Source organism: Colletotrichum costaricense (assembly GCF_030867565.1).
Source record: "Colletotrichum costaricense strain IMI 309622 chromosome Unknown Scaffold_3.1, whole genome shotgun sequence".
Lineage (NCBI taxonomy): Eukaryota > Fungi > Ascomycota > Sordariomycetes > Glomerellales > Glomerellaceae > Colletotrichum > Colletotrichum costaricense.
Genome location: NW_026848232.1, coordinates 1,476,444 through 1,491,855, shown reverse-complemented (window position 1 = coordinate 1,491,855; position 15,412 = coordinate 1,476,444). Strand labels below are relative to the sequence as shown.

Sequence of the window (15,412 nt, the reverse complement as noted above, 5' to 3'; positions counted from 1 at the left end):
GACTGCAAGTTGATATCGGGCTGATACGTAGTAGTATGGTAAGAATAAACGAGTTGGGCATCCTTTGTTCAATTCTCTTGTATGGGTATCGGTGCTCTATATCTCCAGGAAACCATCGAGGGCAACAGACCCTTTATCTAGATAGGCACACCCAGTTGATCGCTGCGGGCTACCTTAGTTCGCCCCAGGCTGTCGACGTGCCTGATCACCATCTGCATCCTCATCGCCGTCAACCAGAGGCGGCATTTCCTCATCCGTGCTTTCCGCCTCATCGTCGACGGTTGGCTCAGCCGGCCAGCCGCCGGGTATCATAGACGCCAGCAAGTCAGCAAGCCGCTGCACCACGCCAGCCGATGGAGGCTGCCCTCCTTCCCCCTCTAGAAAACCGTCATCGTCATCGTCGCCCTCACCTTCAGAGAATGCTCCCTCCCATGCATCACCAAAGTCGCCATCACCAGCGTCATCGTCGTCTTCGGGGAACGCGCCCATCATTCCTGCCATAGCACCAGCTCCTGCGGCCGCGCCGGCTCCAGCGCCCCGGGCATCTGCTCGCTGACGCTGTCTGCGAAGCATGTTGAGGAGTGCTCGCTCTTGGGCGAGCATGCCTCCACCCTGCCCATTGTCTTGTCGCCAAGGCATCCGGACTCCCTCACTCGTAAAGATGTTCTCATCCTCCAGAGGTGGGAGCGGATCGAAGGCGTAGTTTGGCTCCTGGGTGAGAATGGCCCTTGGGATGCCACTCAACAGGGCCGGAGTATCTTCCAGCCATGTCCATCTCGCTGTACGGGTTGTTGCCGGCATATCCTCGGGGAGTGTCTCTGTCGGCTTCTTCGCAAGCTTGACGGCCTCTTTGAGCAAATCGATTGCTTGCGTATTGTTCCAAATGTCCTTGGCCTGGTGAACGTACAGCTTCGTCCAGAACTCGCGCTCGTCCGTGTCAGGTCGGACTCCCCACAGAGGAGGCGGCGCTTCCAGGTTCAGCGCTTGGAATAGGGCACAGTATAGCCACGGCAACCGCTCCATGCCGGCCACTGCAGCCATTTTTGCTCCCTCCGCATCGCCCACCTGAAGCTTGGCGAGAACCATTGTCTGCTTGATGTAGGTATCATCCGTCTCGTCCGCCACAAATTCGCCAGTGTTGAGAAACTCAATGAGCCACTGCGCTTGACGTGCTCGTATTGCCAGAGTATGAATGAAATACTTCATACCATAAGGATCATTCGGGTTGAGACTGAAGAGAAGCTTGGCCCACTCTAGAGCCGTCCTATACGTGCCCTTGCGGATGAGGCTCTTGAGATACGTATATCCTGCCAGCCAGAGCTCGCGGTTCTCGGGGCGGCGGAAGTCCAGTCGAGCCTTGCCCTGCTCCAATTTCTGTCTAAAAGCGGATGTCGTGGATCGACCGAATGTGAAGAGTGCTCGCTCGCAGAGGTCTGCAGCTAGTGACTGATTCTGGTCCTGAATGGCAACCTTGCTTACTTGGAGCAAAGTCGAGATGTGATAGGGATACCGTATCAATAGATTCACCATCTGCATGGGGTCGCCAAGCTGAACGCAGCTGAAGAACATGATCTGAACGTTGTCGTAGGCCTTCTCGTGGACAAAGGCGAACTCGGTAAGACCATCGGCGCCTTTCCTGATCTCCTTCATGACCAGGCCCACGGCAGTAGCGCGAGGCCACGTATCCTTGCCTTGAATGAATACATTACGTCGCAGCGATATCTCAGGCAGCTTCTTGCGTGGGTCCCCCCGAAGCGCCGTCTCCAGATCGACCTGCTGAGTCGGGCCTCGTTGTCGGCGCGCCGCCTCCTGCTCGGCTCTCTCCTCATCTTGGGCAGCTTGGATGGCCTCCTTTCCGAAGAGAGCTCGCATCTCGTGGATCGCTCTCAGGTATTGAGTGTTGATCTGCAACAGGTCGTCGATATCGCGGCTGCGTTGGGCAAGGTTGTCCGAGGCATCGGTGCTAGCATGGCGGGCTATATTGAGCTCCTGAAGAGCCCGATCAATCTCATCCTCCTTGTCGTCGGTTGGTTTGGGGGATTCGTCCTGGGCCGCAGCCTTCTTGGCCTTCTTCTTCTTTTTCTTGTTCTTCTTCTTCGCAGGCTGCGGCACTACTTCCGGCTCGGGCTCCGGCTCGTCTTGCGCATCATCAGACTTCTCCTCGTCGTCTTCATCATCGTCATCACCGCCGAGAGCTGCAAACAAACTCTGTCGGGGCTTGATGGGCGCGGGCTCGGGTTCCTCTTCGCTGGACTCGTCTGCGGTGGCCTGGGCTTCTTGGAGCTGTTCGAGCTCCCGCTGCTTTTGCAGCTTGCGTAGCTGACGGCTTGACATTGCGCAATGATTCAATCGGCGCCAGCTTCTCAGTGGTGAGGTAAGTAATGGAGGGTAATTATTGTTGTCGTGGGGGTTTTTTCTTCAGAATTGTTTGCCGACAGTGGCAGAAGTCTTGTGTGCCTACTAGAGGTTTACAGGCAGAGTGCGTCACGCCGAAAACGTGTCTGTCTGACTGATGTGCATGACGTCTGGCGGGGTGTGGCGGGGCAAATTTTATACATCAGTTCACAACCTATCTCCAGTATCCGCACCAGCGACCTATCTCCGGCACCAGCAGGGCAAATACACTTAAGAGGTGTCCGATCCAATTGACGTGAGACTTTTTCAAGCCGGGTGGTGTAATGGCCTAGCTTTCATGGCTTTGTCCGCATCCTTCACTTCAGATTCTGCCAACATTCTCACAATAGGATGGGTGAATAGGTGCACTTGAGAATTGGTGGTTGGCGTGATTGCATTCGATGATGGAAGACCCAGAGTCTATCCACGTCGCCTGATTCTAGGTTCTACCACCAAAAGAAATCCTCTTATTCTCGTACCTTCTCCAATTCTGATCGCTTGAATTCAGGCCATCAGGGCACTCATGCTCCCTTTCAAATGCCAGGTAGAAGACCTGTCTCTGCTATCATATCGTGTTGTTCCGGGTTGTCCCCCGATCCAACGAGTAAACGAGAAGTCAATGCTAGCTACCCACGCCTGATATTCCCTTTTTGTCGTCACCGCGCATTCGTGAGACCGCAGCTCCCATCGCTTGCGGCTACCACTTGCCAAACTCCTTCCGATCCCATGCGTGTCAAAATAGCAGTCCTATGATTCCTGCCCATCTGGCAAAACCAATGCAGAGGACTTGCCTGCCCAGTGCTCCATGGCCAAGGGAATCCGAGAAAAATCGAGAATCGAGGAATGATAATACATCGTATAAAGTGTTGCATGATTGGCATGTCTTGAAAGGACGCATGCTCAATTCAGAATTCGAGTTACGTCCATTGAAATCGTGAGCCCTTCGCCCGATCCGAAATCGCAGTGTCCGGAAACATATTGCTCCAAGCAGCATGCGGAACCGTTCGCGATGCCCTGGTTCAAGAGGCGTCTAGTTCGCAGCCGGAGACGGGGCACCTTGGCCACCACGACCACGGTAGCTGCCTCTTCCACCACGACCGCCACCAAAGCCACGGCCGCGACCACGACCTCTGCCCCGGTAGCCTCTGTATCCGCCGTCGACACTGCCTTGACCGAAGGTCTCCATATTCTTGCGTTGTTCCTCGCCGCGCCATTCACGGCCGCCGGGCTTCTGACCGTTGTTGTCTGCCCGATCTTTAGCCTCGCTCGAGATGTTGTCGAAGAATGATCGGGTCTTGTTGTAGGCAATCGGCGGGTTTGTGCCCGCGACCTCGGGAGCAGGCACTTCGGCTGCAGGTCCGTTGGTAGGAGTCTCGTTCAGAGGGGATCCAGCGATCGCTTCCTTCACCAGATCGTCCTTGTTGAACTTCGCATTGGCTTGAGCGAAGTCAAAGTCCGCATCTGGGACGTCGACCTTAGCCTGGCCCTGACCCTGTGCCGAACCTTGGCGGCCACCGCGGCCACGGCCCCGGCCGCCTCCTGGCTGAGTTGTTCGGGCGGCGTTGACCCTCATTTCATTGACCTTCTTAGTCAAGTTGTCCATCGCATTGCCATTGCCCTGGGGGGCGGCCGGAACTGCAACGTTGCCAGCATTCATGTTCGCCATAGCCAAAGCGACGGCGGCCTTTGCTGCCTCAGTCGCATCGCGGACAGAAGCAGCGGTCGGCGCCGCGGCAGCCTTAGGAGCAGATTGCGCAGCGTTGCTATCGTTCACAGGCACTGGGAAGGCCTTCGGCATAGAGCCAGCCAGAGGAATGACGGGCTGGACGCGGCCGATGTTCTTCGGTCCTGTAGGCACAGGAAGCTCGACAGGCTTGGTGGGGCCAGCTGCGTTCAAAGACGCAGCAGTTGCCTTGACCTCTGCCACAGAGGGCTTCGAGTCGACAGGGGGCGTAGGAGCGGGTGCCTGAAACCCAGGCGGTGGTGCCGTCTTTGGTTCGCTTGGTGCACCTTGGGCGGCCGGGGTGGCGGGCTTCTGCTTGTCACCAGCAGCGCCAATCGGTGCAGGCTTTCCATCTTGAGGACCGGGAGTGCCACGGTTCTCAGGAGCCTGACCAGGTACACCACCAGGACCGTGAGGTCCGCCAGGGCCCGCAGGTCCACGGGGGCCGGGAGGGTAGTTGTTGTAGTTGTTCCACTGTTCAGGGCCGGGAGGGAAGCCTTGGCCCGGGGGACCGGGAGGGAACCATCCTGGCGGAGGAGGATAGGGCATGCCGCCCATGCCAGCGGGAGGAACGGGACCACCGCGGCCAGGACCAGGGGCGGGACCCCATGGGCCAGGTGGGGGATAAAAGTTGTTCTGGAAAGGAGGTTGACCGAATCCAGGCGCGGGAGGCGGCTGGTTGTTGGGTCCCTGGCCAGGACGAGGACGAGCCTGTAATGCGCATCATAATTAGCCATGTTTTGATACATTGTATCAAACAATTTGGGAAGAAGTGACGCTTTGATTCAGAAGGAAGGCAACGGAAATTTCGACATCGTGTAAGTTGCGCTTTTCCGACAAGACGATAAAGATTTACATCCGCAATATTTCATCATAAAATGCGTCTAGGGAGAGTAGGTACGCGGGAGTAATACTTACGTTGACAATGGCAGGGTCCTCAGGCATGGCAGGAGGCTTGTTCTCCTTGATGCCTGGGTGGTCTTCGATCCTCAAGTCTTTGACATCGCTGCCACGGAAAATGATGTAGTCATAAACCTGGTCGGAGGGTGCTATCTCTTCTTCGGGTCTGTTCCTTCGACCCTCGGTTCCGAAGGAGCGAACATTCTCGAGCGAGACGGTAGACTCGTCTGAGTTGATCTCGTGAAGAACGCCGACATATCTAGAGGCGATGAGCAAGGGGACTGGGGAGCAGTGCAGAGTCCTCCAAGTCCTTACCGAATGTCGCTCTTGGAGATGAGGGAGATGCGAGATCTATATATACGTGTATGTGGTCAGCAAGGATGTCGAGCGAAATTGCGCTTGGGATTGGGAGGGTCCCCAGGTCTTCGTACCCTAAGAATTCTGACATCTCGGTTATGAGGGTTGCGTAAAAGACGCAACCAAGCTTTGAATTCGCGTCTTTGGGAGAATGGAAAGGAAACAAAAGTCAAGCCGCGAACCAATGCGCTCCTGGAGAAAAGTAAATACAATGCCGGGAAGAGGACGCGCAAGAGGAAGGAAGATGGTATTGAAGGTGGTTGGGGTCGTTGAGAGAAGAGGAGGAGGGAGGGCGAAGCAGGTAAGGTATTTGTGTGGAGGAAAGGTTTGATGGCGAGAGGTGGGAGGACAGCAAGCAGAAAGCGAGAGGCTGAAATCCCCACTTCTCACCGCATTGGGTTGGAGCCCTCCACCTTTGCTCGTTCCTGCCCTGCACCCCACGGCTGAACCTCGGTGGAAGAAGCTCCTGAGCTAAAGAGGTACCTTTTCCCCCTTAGGTACCTCAAGGTAGGTAGGTGGTAGGTACTTTACCTTGGAAGGTGGCCCTGGCTGTTGCTCCTGCCAGGAACGAGCTTCTTCTTCTTTAAGGTTCTTCCGACTCACTCAAAGAGGGGCATGCGACGTTAGTCACAAACAACCTAGATATTGCTATCTCAACCCAGGCATTCCATCTCAATCGTTGCATAAGGTAGGTTCATCGTATCACAGCATTCGGACCACACTTTTCTTACCATTAACAACGAAACTTGCCATCCAAGCGCATGCTGCAAGCTCTTTCAGTGTCATGGACACTCCGAGGCCATTTTGCTACTGTTAACATACAAACCTCACAAAGCACCATGGAACATCGGTTTGCTGCAGAAGTGCATAAAGAAAAGAGCTGACGCACACCTCTCATGGTGGATGGGAGTTGCTTGAGAAATTGTATAATTGCGCTAAGCCTATGCTACCCTTGAGGCTACTTGCTCTCTGAATAACCTCCTCATATCTCTGTCCTTTGCGCAATACGGAATCCAAGTTAGACTTGGTCCGACAGCCCTAGCTATTCAAAAGAATTCCCGCTAGTCTTTGGCAGCCCAAAACCGGCAATGAAGGTTGATATTCTCCATGCATCGTACGTCTTTGTTTCCTTCCAGGTGTTCTGGCCACCAATAATGACCTCGTCGAAAGCCAATTCGGCATATTCAATCCATAGTCAGCACTGGCTTTTACCAACTGCAAACTCTGTTCCAATGCAATAGAGACATATAAAATGTCTTCATTCCACCTCCTCTTTCTGCCTCTTATATCGATTGACTTCGACAGCATCTCTTTCTTCTCTTGTTCAACGCTGCCTAAGCTTTGTCTTCGTCCGTGATCGTTGTCTCGTCGCCCTCTATCTCAAGGATAATTTCGTCAATGATTTCTCGAGTCCAGTCGTTGAGGCTCTTCGGGTCTATGTGTTGATTTGGATCAGTCTCAGCCGAAGCATCGTTCCCAATTGAGAAGATGCCCCTTCTGTCGTCCAAGCCGATAACATGTTCTTGGTGAACCGGTGCTTGCTCTTCCCACGCCGCATCTCCAAGTGCCATGTGTGTTCGGTCCTGAACGTTGCGCTGTCTTGGAGGAGGCAGACATTTGTTGTTCAAAGCCCTGCGACTCGCGTCCTTATACACCGAAAGCGTCGGCCATTCAGCATATCGATCTTGTGCCCTGTCCGTCGTCTTGGTGTACTGAATGTTCCAGCAAGGATCAGCTCCATACAATGGATTGGCAGTGGCTAGATTCGGCTTTGCATCGGAGGTCGGATCTTGAATCGAGGCTGGTTCTCTGTTGGAAGTATGGCCTGAGCCGCCGCCTTCCTGTCGCGCCTTCTTCTGTTGTTCTGTCTTCAACCTAATGACCTGTAACATGGCGGCGTTTAGTCGTATCTTGCGGTCTTTCTCGGCTAGTACAACTTCCAAGTACTCCTCGAATGTGGCAGGGGCAGCAGGCGACTTGCTGAAGTCAAGGCGTTGCATTTCGATCTGCACTCTTGTGAACGCGTCCGTCAACTCCGTTTTGGGGCTCCGCCAGACCTTAGACTGGCAATGACTGGGTACGGCTTGAGGGGGCACTTGAAGAGGCACTGGGGCAAGCTTCGTTAGTTGTCTCCTATCGGCTGCAGGCCCCGTTGGTGCGTTCGGAGGGGGTCGAGTGTGAAAGACGCGACTGTGATAGACTGGGATATGATGCAGCTGTATCTGGCGTCTTCGGTCTGCGGCTGGAGCTGTGGGCGTGCCGGGGGGTATGTCGTTCTTTGATGAATGGATGTGGTCTTTGCAATTTTCGACGCCGTCAAAAGCAGAACTCGATGTCTCTGTTGAGTGTTGGCTTGTGCTGGATGAAGCTGTAGGGGAAGACGGGACGTCTATGACCTTGGGCTGGACTTTCCGGCTGCGTTGTCGCCGCAAGGAAAGTGTCTCTCGGTTGGAGGGCATGATGGTCCTGTTGGCGTTCGTGGAGCATTTTGCCAGTCCAAGGTGGAAAGGACGTCCCGGAATAAACTCCGGAGTGGCACCCAGACTAGTCATTTTGGACGCTTTGAAGGGCTCTGAGAATAAAGTCTGCTTGTCGGCAGTTGGGCGAGAGCGATGCTGCTATGCTGCTATGCTGCTGAAAAGCTATTGTCGGTATGTGGAATAACGAATGGGAAAAGTGTTTTGCTCACGCTCAGAGAATGAAATTCTTTTAATCGTACTCGTAGGTGATGTGATGTTAATCGGCGATGTTGTGTAAATGCGTGAATGGATGGTGAAAGTGATTGAGTGCTCACTCTCTTGGGGAGAGGTGGATCACTCGAACCACTAGAACTGGGGGGATACTCGACGGTGAAGAGTTAGAAGGAGAGGTAGAAATCAAAGGGTTGGAGCCGGAGGCAGGGCAAAGGAAGGGAAGATTCGTGGACTGGAGTAGTGGGAGGTGGGAGGTGGGAGGCATGGTGTGGGTGCACCTTGACTAACGGAAGGCAGGCACCTTCTCACGCACCCTCTCCGTATCGACCAGACGGTCGGCCAAAGGCTGTTCTTCTTGAACCAACTTTGAACAGTCGTTTTGATACTACAAAATGCGATCACAATAAACAGGGCATGGCCTGTAAAGATTCACTGGAAACTCAAGACCCAAGGTCCTTCGAGGACCTCTCGACCTCTCGAGGACCATCTCTTCTCGTTGCGACCAGATACAAAGGCTCTCGAATAATTGTTTCGTGGGAGTACTCGACAGAAATTTCTCGGCAGAAGATGAAGTTGCCAGAAAAATAGACCATGAGGAGACAAGCAAAGACAAAGCCAACAGCAACTCCAAACACTGCGGTGTAGCATGAGTTACACTCGGCTGGGTCATCAGTGCGGTGGATTTCTGAGTGAAAGGGAACTGTTTTGAATACTTGGCCCCCAAGATCCTAGGGCAAATCAAGACCGAGGTCAAGGGCGTCCTGAACAGTCCACCTGGTCTCGAAGGCCGCATCTTCAAAGTCCGTGGTCGCACAACGAACCGTCTCGAGAAAGATCAAAAGTGGCATGATTAAGGGAAACACCAGAGGCCCCAGAGTCAGCATGAGCAGATCCCGATGCCGAAAATCTCCAGCTCCAAGCCCTATGGGGGGCAAGCAAGGTCCTCAAATTCACTGTTAGTTGAGGTGCCATTTCGAGAACCCTGAAGGGACTGTGTCCAGGCGGCTTTGATACAAGAACCAAAGGTCTTGGAAACCTTAAGGCGTCTTCTCAAGATGTTAGAAGTATAGTAGAATTCTGTGAACTACTGGCTAAAATTTCTATAGCAAAGCCATTTGCGCCAATTCATAGACGAGGTGTCGTCACGGGCGGCCAGGACTGAATGACGTTAGTTATTTGTGCCGTTTAAAGTGATGCGCCCGGCCTCCATGCATAGAGAAGCATTATGCACCTACAAGGTACAAACTCAAAATATGCCAATGCAGCAGAACCCCACCCATCCCGAGGCACATCGAGCGGCCGTGCAGTAGCTTCTCAACAACTGCTCCGAAATCCAGCACCGTTGAAGCCCTTCCTATCCCAAGCTTCCCGGGCAGACACAAAAAGTGCATTTCGAAATTCCCAGCGACGACCCCTCGTCTTACTCAGGATAATCAGAAGCCATGGCAGCCAAGATCACGCTCAAGCTGAGCAACCGCTGTAAGTGATTCCTCGCCAGATACACTCCGTGTTGAATGCCCTGAGAAAATTACTTACACGTGTTTCCACAGCACCGAAGCAACCGATCAAGAAGCTTCCCGAGTCTATCGAAGTCCCTGCCGATGCCACCGTCGAGGATGTCAAGCACCTTATTGCTCGCCAGGCAGGGTTCAGCGACTTCAACCGCGTCGGGCTCTTCGACCCCTCGACCCAGAAGACTCTGAAGAACCGCAAGGCACAGATTAGCAGCGAGGAGGCTGTTATCTCTGCCGGCCAGGTGTTGGTCAAGGATCTCGGTACGTTGCTGTCCAACGCCCAGTCCCAGACAGAGGCGTTTGAAAAGAACATAGACGAGACATCGGAACTGACTCCTTTCTCTGCGCAGGACCCCAATTGGCATGGAGCACCGTCTTCGTGATCGAGTACCTCGGACCCATCCTCATCCACATCGCCGTCGTCGGCCTGCGCCCCTACATCTACTCGGGCCCCGGCGCCAAGAAAGCCCTCTCGCCGACCCAGCTCCTCACCCTCGCCATGTTCCTCGGCCACTTCCTCAAGCGCGAATACGAGACCCTCTTCGTGCACAAGTTCTCCGCCAACACCATGCCCCTCCGCAACATCTTCAAGAACTCCTTCTTCTACTGGGCCTTTGCCGGCCTCCTCAGCGCTTGGCACGTCTACTCGCCAACCTCGCCCACCGCCCTCGCCCGCAACGACGCCGTCGACGTGATCGGCACAATCCTCTTTCTTTTCGGCGAGGCCTCCAACGCCATTGTCCACCTCAACCTTGCCAGCCTGCGCTCCCGCGGCGGCACCGAGCGCCAGATCCCACGCGGCTACGGCTTCTCCCTTGTCACCTGCCCCAACTACATGTTTGAGATTCTCTCGTGGATCGGCGTCATCATCACCAGCCGCAGCTGGGCTGTCGCCGTCTTCATCATCATCGGCGCTGCCCAGATGGCTCAGTGGGCCAAGGGCAAGGAGCGCGCGTACCGCAAGGAGTTCCCCGAGACATACAAGAAGAAGAAGTTTGTCCTGCTGCCCGGCATCTTCTAGATTGTGGGATAGTCTACATCCAATGGTATAGCTTGATCGCGCTGGCTGTACCACAAGCTGCCGACTCCTTTCACGAGATGATATCATGGCGAATGGTGACGTTTGATGTGTATCAAGAAGAACTCAGAGATATTTAGTACGGAAAGGCGTCAAAAGAGGAGGGTAAAAGTTTCCAAATCATCAAACTTTGTTGTTCATATTTCAGTCCATTTCGTGAATAGGTCATCATCGTCGTTCAGTCGTAAAGAAGAAAGGTATCGTGTCTGTCCATCACCGCCAAAAGCAAATCACAGTGTCGAAATCGATGTCGTCTCAGACCCCTTTGCGCGGCCATCCGTCCCAGTGCTCGACTCCGCCTCAGTCAAACTCTGACTCTCCGAACAATCCTCATGCCCCCCATCAATCTCCATATCAACAAGCCCTTCATGCTGCTGCTGCTGCTGCTGCTGCTGCTTCCTCATCTTCCCCTTACCATCACCCTCCTTACTCACATCACCACCATGCCCGTCCTCTCCCATCCTCACATCCCCCTCCCCATCCCCGACCTCACTCCCGCTCCAGCTCCCACTCCCACTCCAACTCCCCTCGCTCCCACAACTCTCACACCCGCTCCCGCAACTCCCCTCCCTCACGAGCCGTAACGTCTCCTCGAGCACCAAGAAATCCCGCTCCAGCACCTCGGCCCAGTTCTGCACGTTCCCCAGCTCTTTCACCCTGCGCGCCGCGTCCCCCGAGAACTTTGCCAGCTTGTCGTTCTCTTTCCGCAGCGCCTCCGTCGCGCGCACGACGTCGCGCTCCTGCTTGTCGAGCGCCGCCGCGTTAGCGTGCAGCATCCGCGCGCGGGTCTGCAGCTCGCCGTCGAGCATGTTGCCGATGGAGGCGACGACGGCGGCGCGCGCCTCGGAGATGTGGTGTTGTTGGTCTGGGGAGGGGAGGGTCTGGTGGAGGGGTTGTTGGGGCGGTGAGGATGCTGATGCGGCCGCCGCCGAGGTGGAAGAGGCGGGGGCCGGTGGTGGTGCATGTTGCTGTTGTAGTTGGTCTTGTTGGGCGGCGCCGATGAGCACGTTGTGAGGGGCCGCGGGGCCGGAGACGGAGGTGTTGGAGGACTGCGAGTGCTCTGCGCGGGAGGCGCTGGATATGCTGGGGTGTTGCGATGTTGAGGTCGTTGATGAAGACGGGGCCGGGGGAGGCGGCGGCTGCGCGTTCCTCCCCGACCAGGATGACGATAGCGAGGCGAACATGACGGCGGTGAGTTGTTGAGTCCTTCTGGTGTACGGTATATGGTACACGCGCGTGTAAAACACTCACGCGCAGATAGGGCTGCCTACTTCTGGATGAGAATATAGGAATGGGCTCTTGCGTGTACCTTGTAGGCTTCCGGTTCCGTGGTGTGGATACGAAGAGAGCTCTCGAAAGGATCGTGAGCTAGGCAAGTGTGGGAGAATATGCGGGTGGCGGGGGAGAAAGGTAAGGTAATCTGCGCTTCTGCGTAGCCACGTAGCCTTGGATCTCCAAGACTTTTGCGCGATCTACCTACCTAAGGTACAGCAGGGATACACTAGAGGAATCACCGGCGGTGCCTCGATCAGGTAAGTCGTGGTGACGGCGAATCAGAGGAGGGAACGGGATCGGCTGATAGCTCCCCGCATGAGATGGCGGGGTAGTGGGGCCGGTCGGTCCCGGAGGATCAAGTATGAACTACACGACGTCCTATCCAGGCTATTCTTTGAGACTCGACAGCTAGAGTGTTCCCCTATAGAGCCTAATCTGTTGACCACATCGAGTCTCGCGCGCGGTATAGGAAGAACTTTGACTTCAAACAAGCCCATCCATTTATTGTAGTCTCACGTCAGCGCTTGAGAATCATAGATTCCCAATTCGTCTTTCTGTCCCACTTGAAAGACATGATGCCGGTAGCCGGATTATAAACGGGTCTTTGGTATGAGGCGTACCTGAAATTGGCAAGACTAGCAGCTGGACTACTATCACGTTGACGTCGAAATGTCAACCCAACGGGCACTCGCCATTCAGATAGTCAGTTTTCTCGGGTTAGGACCTGATGTGGAATAAAAAGGACTCCTTTTCTCTACTCACATACCTCCTTGTCTTCTATCTTCTATCTTCATCGGCCTACCTTCTTTTTCGTTCCCATACCTGATCGAGAACTGTGAAGCTCATAGTCTTTCGAATCAATACCGCCAACATGGTCTCGCTTTACAATGCCTCCATCCCCATGATGCTCAAATATCTGGGCAATCTCAAAGTCATCCTCACAAAAGCTGAACAGCACTGCATCGCCAAAGGCCTCAACCAAGAAGAGATGATCAAGTTTAGACTCATCGAGGATATGCGAAGGTGAGCTTCAACACTCCCCAGCCCCTGTCTCTCTCACCCAACACCCCCCTTTTCCTCTAACACATCTCTATTCCAAATCCCCATGTCGGCAAACAGATGTCCCAAAAATCTCCAGCTAACCAAAACAACCCCCAAATGCAGCCTCGACTACCAAGTCCAATCAATCTCCAACACCGCAAAATTCCTCGCCACCCGCGTAGCTCGAGCCCCAGACACCTACTTCCCCGACGACGAAACCACCTTCCCCCAACTTCAATCCCGCGTCGACGCCACCGTCGCCATCCTTGCCGCCCTAGACCCGGAAACCTCCATGCCCGCCGGCCGCGAAGACGACGAGATTCTGATGGAGACGAAATCCATGGGAACCTTCCGCTTCACGGGCTACTCGTACGTCGTCCAGTACGCCTGCCCAAACTTTCACTTCCACCTCGGCTCTGCCTACTGCATCCTCCGCCATCTTGGGGTGCCCCTGACGGCCTTTGATTACCTCGACACGCAGCGAGATCTGTTTGTCAAGGTCGAGGAGAAGAAGCAAGAAGAAGCCTGAGGTATCATTTTCATAGAGAGGTGCAGGATTATTGTTGCCGGCGTCGGCGAGGATTGCATCTGGTTTGAGAAGGAAGCAGCCGGCCTGATGAACCACTTTCCCTGTCTCGTGATCAGAGGGACATGTGCCTACGCCGACTCCCAGAAGAACGATTGATGGCAATGCTACGCCTCGGCCATGGCCGCTGCGTACGCTCAGGAGCTCTTGACCTACGTGTCGGTCGCGGGAGTACAGGAGACCAAGAGAGTATTAGACGTGCTTCACTTGGGTCACTTCTTGCTTTGTTCACTGGGATCAGACTAGTAACGTACAAGATTGAATGATGGTGGAATACGTTCCGACTGTGAATAGTTGAGCAATAGATATATGACGCGGAGAGACCACGGTTGTAACAACAACTGCCAGAATATGGCCTGGTTGAGTGCAGTTAATTTTCACTCGAAATTAGAGTTCTGATTAAACGACTTCCAGGATCAGACGTACTTCATAGCCAAGACTTATTTCCAAATCCAGGTCTTTCTTGACGGCGAAATTGAGGTATTTTCTAACTTAGAAAAATATGAGATTTACCTACTTAAGTCACCTCAGAAAACCATGATGGGTTGTGCCATAATCTCAAACAGCTAAGCTACATCGACTTCGTCACGAGAGCCTTTCAACCTCCTCAAGCAATGTCTTTGCAGCAAGCTTCCCGAGATTGTTTGACGCTAATGGCGAATCTCCAGTAAGAAGAAGACGATCTCGGTGAGTAGCACCAGAAATATCCTTGTTGAGGACCGTGACACCGAGATTGCGAAGACGCTCGCCCACGAACCATTCCATCTTGCCAGGGATATATCCAATATCAACATTGGCGCCCTGATCCAAAGAGTCCGGAAACACATCTACTGCGTAGCCGTTGTATATGAACTCACTTCCCTCTGGCTTACCAACATCGGCAGCAAGCATACTTGCTGGACCGTGACACAGAGTTATGAAGAACCTCTGACTGTTGTGAGCCCATCGTAGAACTTTGCCGACAGTCTCGGAAAAGGGAATGCCGTTCAGGACCCCGTGTCCACCGGGAATAAAGACAGCGAGATAAGGAGTATCCTTGGTGAACCCTTCACCCCACACGTCGTGGAGGTTGAGTGGACTACGGATCTTTTCCTTATACTTGTCAAAGATCTCCTTCACCGCAACATCCTCTTCCGGAAAAGCCCACATCTCAAACTTGACTGGGTCTCCCGAGATTGTCGCAATATCGATATCGAAACCAGCGGCGTCAAGGTGGATCATGGGCAGAAGCATCTCTACGGGATGGTTTCCTGTCGAGAAGAACTCGCCACCGGCCATCTTAAGATATCGTTCTTGAGTTGCAATGAGGAGTACTTTCCACTTGCCACCGTTATAGGCGTTGGGATAGTCGGCCCCATCGAAATCGGTCTTGGGCGATGTGTACTTGGTCAAAGAGAAAGGCGATGGAAACCAGGCATCCGCCTCGGCCCGATCCCGTATAGGAGCGCGATCTGACGCGTTTAACATTGTGAGTGGTGGGACTTTGTTGAGCTTGTGGGGGCAACTGGAATCTTTGGTAAACTTTTGAGATGAAGGCGAGAGACCTAGGAAACCAGGAACCAAGCTTGTTCGAAGGGTAGGAAGCCTGCTTCTTATACCCGATTACCACACAATTGGGTTTGCTTTTACGACCATGATCAGAAGGAATCACGATCACTACCTACCTTAAGGTTTGTAGTTGAACCTTATCATACCACTATGCCGATACGGTTAAGATAAGTGCCCGTAGTGGGCATCACGTGGTGACGTCATCGGCCACTATATGCCGTAGTTCGAGAGAGGGGTGAATATACTGCCCGCTTACATTGTCATGTAAGTCAGATGGAACCCCCGCGTCTTCGGACTCTAAAG

At 53.9% G+C, this 15,412-nt stretch overlaps 8 protein-coding genes across 8 annotated transcripts; 3 read left to right on the top strand and 5 right to left on the bottom strand.

Annotated features, from left to right (window-relative positions):
- Positions 1–174: 174 nt before the first annotated feature.
- CCOS01_03303 (uncharacterized protein) lies at positions 175–2,334 on the bottom strand (the record flags this gene model as incomplete). Its single annotated transcript, XM_060451489.1, has 1 exon — positions 175–2,334. One exon carries the CDS (start codon positions 2,332–2,334, stop codon positions 175–177), a length of 2,160 nt encoding a protein of 719 aa, XP_060317754.1.
- Positions 2,335–3,424: 1,090 nt separating this feature from the next.
- On the bottom strand, positions 3,425–5,465 carry CCOS01_03302 (uncharacterized protein; the record flags this gene model as incomplete). The annotated part of the gene is made up of 4 exons (XM_060451488.1): positions 3,425–4,828; positions 5,036–5,276; positions 5,333–5,368; positions 5,449–5,465. 4 exons carry the CDS (start codon positions 5,463–5,465, stop codon positions 3,425–3,427), a joined length of 1,698 nt encoding a protein of 565 aa, XP_060317753.1.
- A 1,243-nt stretch (positions 5,466–6,708) lies between these two features.
- On the bottom strand, positions 6,709–7,926 carry CCOS01_03301 (uncharacterized protein; the record flags this gene model as incomplete). Its single annotated transcript, XM_060451487.1, has 1 exon — positions 6,709–7,926. One exon carries the CDS (start codon positions 7,924–7,926, stop codon positions 6,709–6,711), a length of 1,218 nt encoding a protein of 405 aa, XP_060317752.1.
- Positions 7,927–9,509: 1,583 nt separating this feature from the next.
- CCOS01_03300 (3-oxo-5-alpha-steroid 4-dehydrogenase) lies at positions 9,510–10,602 on the top strand (the record flags this gene model as incomplete). The annotated part of the gene is made up of 3 exons (XM_060451486.1): positions 9,510–9,546; positions 9,618–9,842; positions 9,932–10,602. The coding sequence occupies 3 exons, from the start codon at positions 9,510–9,512 to the stop codon at positions 10,600–10,602; spliced, it is 933 nt and encodes a 310-aa protein (XP_060317751.1).
- Positions 10,603–10,889: 287 nt separating this feature from the next.
- On the bottom strand, positions 10,890–11,843 carry CCOS01_03299 (uncharacterized protein; the record flags this gene model as incomplete). The annotated part of the gene is made up of 1 exon (XM_060451485.1): positions 10,890–11,843. One exon carries the CDS (start codon positions 11,841–11,843, stop codon positions 10,890–10,892), a length of 954 nt encoding a protein of 317 aa, XP_060317750.1.
- A 962-nt stretch (positions 11,844–12,805) lies between these two features.
- CCOS01_03298 (uncharacterized protein) lies at positions 12,806–13,504 on the top strand (the record flags this gene model as incomplete). The annotated part of the gene is made up of 2 exons (XM_060451484.1): positions 12,806–12,957; positions 13,099–13,504. The coding sequence occupies 2 exons, from the start codon at positions 12,806–12,808 to the stop codon at positions 13,502–13,504; spliced, it is 558 nt and encodes a 185-aa protein (XP_060317749.1).
- A 122-nt stretch (positions 13,505–13,626) lies between these two features.
- CCOS01_03297 (uncharacterized protein) lies at positions 13,627–13,827 on the top strand (the record flags this gene model as incomplete). Its single annotated transcript, XM_060451483.1, has 1 exon — positions 13,627–13,827. One exon carries the CDS (start codon positions 13,627–13,629, stop codon positions 13,825–13,827), a length of 201 nt encoding a protein of 66 aa, XP_060317748.1.
- A 319-nt stretch (positions 13,828–14,146) lies between these two features.
- CCOS01_03296 (chaperone hchA) lies at positions 14,147–15,028 on the bottom strand (the record flags this gene model as incomplete). Its single annotated transcript, XM_060451482.1, has 1 exon — positions 14,147–15,028. The coding sequence occupies one exon, from the start codon at positions 15,026–15,028 to the stop codon at positions 14,147–14,149; it is 882 nt and encodes a 293-aa protein (XP_060317747.1).
- Positions 15,029–15,412: the final 384 nt, after the last annotated feature.